Here is a 7,051-nt window from a genome sequence, read left to right as displayed (position 1 = left end):
TTTCGATTTCCCTCTACTCCATTGATTTCTCTCTATGTTGTTGTTGCTCTCTACCATCACCAGCTTCATCGATTTCATTTATGAACTCTTCTTCTAGCTCTTTATGAGTTGCGGTAAACACTAAGATTTGGCCAACATCTGAACATCGATGATCGCCTCCTCCTTTCAGACACCTCTTCGTGTCAGCTACCACAACACTGCCATCAAAATCAAACGATTTGTTCCCAATGAAATCGATGGAGGAAGATCCCAAGCAGGTGAAATAAATTAATCCTTAGAGTTTTTGTTGGTTCTTGATGAAATTGATGGAGGCAGAACCGATTTCATGAGTTATAGATGGGTGAGCTTGTATTTACGAAGCTCACAGATGCAGAGCATTTAGAGGAAGGCAACAATGGAGATGATGCTTCCTATTTAGGTCAAATATTATAGGCAGAGTTTGAATCTAGGTTACAATTTTAGATTTTGATTTGGGGTTACCAATTTAGGTTAAATTATGGTGATTTTGCTCTAATATTGGTGGTGTCGGAGAAATAGAGAACGTGAGGGTGATGGGTAAGGGAGGCTATTTTGATTTTTCTAATAGGAGCAACTTATCGTATTTTCCGGCGAGTTTCAACGTGACACAGTTTGTGAACTCTAGGAAGAAGGATTCGGAGAAAGGAGAACCAATCTGGGGTCGGAAAATCAAGAACATTTCTATTTCAATTCCAACAATGGTGGTAGGAATGAGTTTACTCGAGTGAGTTATGGATTAGTGGTGGGTTTTGTCGTCGTACCTTCTTGGCGACCTTCTTAGTGTTGAAGATCTTGCAAGAGTACGGCATCTTTTAGATGATGTTGAGGCTTATATAGGGTAGAATTGTGAGAGAGAAAGAGCAGCAGTGGCGGTGGTTGGTGGTCTGAAAATTATAGCGGCGATGGTAGTGCTTCTCCACCGGTAGGTGAGGGTCGAAGGAGAAAGAGTGCAGATTTGGGATTTTTTCCCTTTGATTCTTCATCGTTTCTCTCTAAAGATGGAGAAAGAGAGAGAGAGAGAGAGAGGTGGGACCATTTAATATTAAATAATTTTTTAAAATAAGACAAATCTTCATAAATGGTCCCTGTGGTAGTGAGATTATAGAAATACCCTTCACTTAACGGTCAAAAGCTAACAGAGTTAAAAAAAAGGACCATTTGTTAAAAGTTTTGAAACCACAGGGACCATCTGTGAGGTTTTTTGAACTTAGGGACTAAACTTGATATTTTCGGAAACCACAGGGACCATTTTTGAGGTTTTGTCTTATATTAAATACTTCATATCTATTTATAAGACAGAAGTAGCTATGCACTCACTTGTTTAAACCGATGATTCCAAACTCGGACAACGCTTTGCTTCTTAACAATATAACTTCCTTCGACGAAACCTAGTATTCTTACTACTAGATTTTAGTCTAATATTTATTGCGACTATTTATGAGTAATATTGTTTTATAAGTGTTAAACAATACTTTCCAACCATTATGTACAGATAGGGGCCAGACATGAAATACCGGAGGGCAAGTCAATTTTGGCATTATAGCACTTCTGAAATTCAACAACCTTGTGCGACTCTTCAAACCAGATTCCCCGTATCGCTAGTAGTTAAAATATATTATAATAACACTTGATATATTATAATTTATAAGTTCATAATAACGATATTAAACTTAAACATAAGCTATACTTAGGGTAGGGTAAGCATATCTCACTTACCGAGGGTTGGCTAGGAACCGGGCTCTGTAAGAGTAGAAATTCCGAGCCAAAAAACACAGATGTTATTTTGTGGTTATTTTGAATTATTGTTTTTTCCACATGTCATTTTATAAGTTTTTCTATCTTATTAAATTTCATATAATATTTTAATGTAATAACTATAATAAATATAGTAATAAATGAATATCAATTTATTTAATTAATTACATTTTAATTTCAAAATTGCCAAAATTAAAGTTCATTAGTTTTTTTTTTATTTAAATTATTTGTTTAAATTTAAAAAATAAAAAAATATTTTATTATAATAATTCTTATTTTTCTTATTTTTTTTTTATAAATCTAAAGTTCTTAAATATTTTGATATTTATATTAAATTTTTTTTTTTAAAATTAACTCATATAATACATGAAACTCTATAACAACATTCGTTTTTATATTCAACAAGCATAAAGTGTATATGATAGTTACATTTCTTGTCGACTACAATGACCTAAATGCAAGTAATATATTTCTAGTTATTTGTTTATTATAATCTCTCATTTTTCTATTTCTTTTGTTTGTGCGTTATAGAAATAAAAGTAACATGCTACTGAACTACATAAGTAAATTAACTATAGTGACAATTAAACACACAAAAAAGAAGAAAGAAAAATCAAAACATGTATGGGCTTAATTTGAGGCTCAATGCCATTAGTAGCCGACCCCAGGCAAAGAAGCTTCCGCCCTACGGGTCTTTAGTGGGTGGTATATAGGATTTGCCTAAGGCCTGTTTTTAAACGGGTTTGGGTTTACCAAACGTTGACCAGATCAGGGTTTTGGGCTGGCTTTTGTGTAATATGCTTTATTTCTATCCTTAATCTTCTACGTACTCCATCCGTCGTCAACCTCGACGACAGCAACAGCTATTGGAGACCTCACCAGTTCTTCGCCAAGAACCCAATTTACAACACCCAGTCAGAGTTAGCCGGAGGTGATAAAATAAGTTGGTTGTTTTTCATTTTTTTGTCGGTTAATTCCATCATGCACTAAGTTCTCAGGGTAAAGTCCAAGAACGAAATCGACTTTTTAAAAAAGAAAAAATTATCATGAATCTTGAATTGGATTGAATTGAATAAGCATCAAAAACTCTTGTTTTTATCAGTATATTCTAATTATTTAAATAGATTCCAGGAATGCCGTAAGTCTTTTATCCTAGAAATGCTTTCGGATTTCAAATATACAGGTTGATTATCGGTAAAAGCAATAAAAGGTAAATTGTTTTTAACATATCCATTGATAACAACAATATGATTCTATTTATGATGGAGACTGGGAGACCAAAAAAGAAGCATAATCATTTAGCAGAAAGAAAAAAAAACCGTCGTTAATTATCAGCTGCTTATTACTATGGATCTTTTGTCTTCAGTTATCTGGTGAAGTTTACAATGATTTTTGGCATATTTTTAAGCCAACAATTTTGGCATGTATAACTTTGGCTGATGACTTTTTTAGATACCATTATAGGATGTATATATTTTGTCATCTCATTATACCTTATTTGTCTCATTCCATTGCAACTTTCTTTCTTCTTAACTTAACTGCTACTGAAAAAATGGAACCTCGATGGTGTTTTTCAATGATATTGATGTTACTATTTAATGTTTGCAGTTTCACTGGTATATATCTATCTTACTTCCTTTTGATCTTGTTCGTAAGGTAGAATTTAGAAAATCTCCTTTCTTTTATACTAATAATCAGCTATATATGCTTATCTTACGCCAGATTGTTATGACCCGTTGGATCCAAACGGTAACATTACAGTAACATTCGACATAATTCAATGGACACACGATGGCTATGTGGTTAGTATATATTATTACAAACGAATTTTCCATATCTTTATACAAAATTAATAATTTTTATGGGTATTATAGGCAAGGGTAAGTATCCAAAACTACTATCAATATCGGCATGTAGACAACCCTGGTTGGAAATTAGGGTTCACATGGGTCAACAACGAGATCATCTGGTCAATATCCGGTGCTATTGCAACACATAGAGGCAACTGCTCTGTTTTCAAAGAAGACCAAGTACCACATTGCTGCATGCCTACACCGGAGATAGTTGATCTGATGTCCGGTACTCAGCCGCCAAACTCGCCGGAAAACTGTTGTCGCGGTGGTGTTCTTGCCGCCTCGGCTATCAACCCTCAACAATCATCTTCTTCATTTGACATGGTTGTTGGTAACTTACAAGGAAATTCTTCATTACAGATGCCTCGGATGCCTGTAAATCTTACTTTACAGGCACCTGGACCAGGGTACACTTGTAGCCCTACCGAAGAAACTCCTCCATCTGTTGCTCTTGTAGTTGGTGGAAGAAGAGAAGAAGAAGTTTTTAGTAAGATCATGTCATTCTAATAATGAATTAATTGATCAACTAAGATGTTATATTAATATTACACAAATAAATAAAAGTATGTTATTATTTTGATGTTTACAGAAACATGGAAATCAACATGCACGTATTCAAGCTATCTGGCTAACAAAACGCCAGTATGTTGCGTTTCACTCTCAACATTTTATAGTCCGCAAATCACGACATGCTCTCAATGTAGTTGCGGGTGTAGACCAGCAGACAAGACAACATCATCATGCATTAGGTGTGCTAATTTAAACTTATATAACTACGTACTTTTGACATTTTTTGTAATTAATGAACTATATATATATCTTATCATATGCAAGAGTATGTAATTTACGTTTTTGTGTGATGAGCAGTGGTTCTAGTAATTCACTTGAGACAGAATTCGTTAGTAATTCAGACACGTTGAGGTGTACGGATCATATGTGTCCTCTACGCGTCCACTGGCATATAAAAACCAACTACATGGATCATTGGAGGGTGAAACTCACAGTTACGAATCTAAATTATAATAGAAATTATACTAATTGGAATCTCGTGGTTCATCATCCTGGTTTTTCTCAGTCTACAACAACGTATAGTTTTAACAATACTTTACTCCATACGCCTGGGATCCCAGGTAAACAACATTCTTTCATATAGTTTCAAATGCTAGTTAGTTATATAGTTATATCCCATGAAGTCTTATGGCCACTTCCATTTATGACAATTGAATTATTTGTAATGTAGATGATGTGGCCTTGTTTTGGGGTCTAGATTACTACAACACGAATCTTTTAAATGCTGACAAGGATCAGGTGGGGTCCGTTTCCACTGAGATACTTTTGGCCAAGGACCATAAAACATTCACATTGCACAACGGTTGGGCATTGCCAAGAACTGTCTACTTTGCGGGTGAAAATTGTGTCATGCCATCTCCCGACACTTTCCCTATGCTTCCAAGTGGTACTTCTACATGTAGGCCTTTCGGTAGCTTAATTATCCTCTTATTAGTATACCTTAACTTTAAACTACTAAAACTGTAATACAATTATCGAGTTTCCACAAAAATGTTATTTTTCTAGCAAAACATAAATTTCTTTTTCGATTTTTTTCCCTTCGTTTCTGTGAAATAGAAGTTATTTTTGACAAAAAAGCTTATACGGTGTTAAAATGCTGGGTCAACCTTTGCGGAGCATTTAGGGCTTTTTGTTATGTAATTATTTTATACATTTCAAACAACATGTTTGCCTTGAAGTACATTGGATTACTTTTGAAGTTTGTATTTTGTAATAACGTTTGCTGAACGTGTATTATTGTGTCATTTTTAAGGCCCATTTTCTCAGTGTTGTGGATATGTATTTGAAGTGGATAGTAGGCCTTTTACTTGTGAGTTGGTAACTTGGTAGAATGGTTTGCCAAATTGGTATGACTCTTTTTGTATGATATATAAATTAAAGTTGTTATAATATTATTGTTGACATTTTTTTGGAAAATGTCTTACTGTTTTTATTTTATGAACTAACACTGCAAATGTATATTGTAATTGAATGACTAGCTCATATGAACAACAAACCTAAGTTTTAATAGACAACTATGTCTACACAATATAACAATTTACAACCGCACTGAAGAATAATATAGTAAAAAACTACGAAGAACGTGAACAAATGACTTGAAAGAGTTTAAAAAGATATGCATTAAAAATAAGTTAAAACTAAATTTTCCCGTATATAATTTGTTACTCATAGCCCTATTGAAATTTCAAGCCTATTATTTTCTGCTGTAAAAGATAATTTGATTTCAAATTAATACAGTAGTTTATTTCTCAGGCACCAAGATTGCATTTCTTTTTAAAATAATTACCACATCCCCTTAATTTTGAGCTACAACAAATGTAAAAATATGTTATCCTTGATGTAGTTGTGTAGAAACATATTTTATAGAATTCATAAAAAAAATATCGTTATTGGAGATGTTTGGTTGGTTCTTTGGTAGAATTAGATGTTTATCCAGAAAATTTCACATTACTATATTTAGTAAAATAGGTGTTACATAACACTTAACCCTAAGTTCTTAACCATGCTTAGTCTTAAATCTTAATCACCCTTTAGGCTATCTTATCGGAAATCGATCCATGTCTGAAATGACCACTAGATCTGGACCTATCTTGGTAATAATACGATACTTTGGCATAATTCATGAATTTAAAATCTTAACATGTCACATATATAAGCCTAATTTTGTAACATCCTGTTTCGAGAAATTTCTTATTTAAGTAAAGGCATTGAGCTTAAATGAATAGGGTTTAGACCCTCTTTGGATGTTGATAATATTGGTTATGCGATCCAAACCCTTGGTTGTGTTGGAATCAAAAGGTAAAACTGGAAAAGTGATGTTTAGACTTCTTGCATTAAATATGCATTTTTGTTCATGAAGTTTTTAGTCCAAGATATCTAGATAATATTGTAGGGATCTTCAATACATTTCCATAAATATAAATAGAAATGTCAACGGGACCAAACGGGAGCGGAAATACCTGCCCCCGCTCCCGCCCCCGAAATCCGTTGGTGCCCCCGCTCCTGGATCCCCCGTTTACATAGCCCCCGATTACCTCCATCGCTCCCGGTTCCGCCCCCGTTCCCCCGATTTATAGGCTTAAAATTCGTTTTTTTTTTTTTTTTTTTGCTAAACAACTACTTTGGTTTAGGCTAAAAAGACTATTTTTAACAACTTTAAAAGCTTAAAACCTAATCTTTTAGAAACAAAAAAATTAAAAATCCAACATTACGAATCCAACATTACAAAATGACAATTCTAACAATCTTATAAATATAAAATATGACAAATCCAATATTACAAATGTAAAATACTTACATGTCCAAAATTATATGATCAATTCACTACCTCTTCAATATCCATTAATTGGAAATGA

At 33.7% G+C, this 7,051-nt stretch overlaps 1 protein-coding gene across 1 annotated transcript; it reads left to right on the top strand.

Moving 5' to 3' along the window:
- Window positions 1-336: 336 nt before the first annotated feature.
- On the top strand, window positions 337-5,162 carry LOC145039936 (COBRA-like protein 1). Its single transcript, XM_078987930.1, has 8 exons — window positions 337-418; window positions 532-742; window positions 3,382-3,389; window positions 3,472-3,575; window positions 3,648-4,113; window positions 4,216-4,375; window positions 4,494-4,756; window positions 4,867-5,162. The coding sequence occupies exons 1-8, from the start codon at window positions 337-339 to the stop codon at window positions 5,160-5,162; spliced, it is 1,590 nt and encodes a 529-aa protein (XP_078844056.1).
- The last annotated feature ends 1,889 nt before the right edge of the window (window positions 5,163-7,051 follow it).

Source organism: Lactuca saligna, chromosome 4 (assembly GCF_052625555.1).
Source record: "Lactuca saligna cultivar CGN05327 chromosome 4, ASM5262555v1, whole genome shotgun sequence".
Classification (NCBI taxonomy): Eukaryota; Viridiplantae; Streptophyta; class Magnoliopsida; order Asterales; family Asteraceae; genus Lactuca; species Lactuca saligna.
Note: the sequence above shows the minus strand (reverse complement) of the source record. Positions and strands in the feature narration are given on the sequence as shown.

What these genes read in the sequence shown, in the direction of transcription:
- LOC145039936 (XM_078987930.1), top strand. Translation starts at nt 337, where the DNA reads ATGGGTGAGCTTGTATTTACGAAGCTCACAGATGCAGAGCATTTAGAG. An exon ending in AGATGATGCTTCCTATTTAG is followed by an intron (nt 419 to 531) that starts GTCAAATATTAT and finishes GTGGTGTCGGAG; the next exon opens with AAATAGAGAACGTGAGGGTG. An exon ending in ACAACATCATCATGCATTAG is followed by an intron (nt 4,376 to 4,493) that starts GTGTGCTAATTT and finishes TGTGATGAGCAG; the next exon opens with TGGTTCTAGTAATTCACTTG.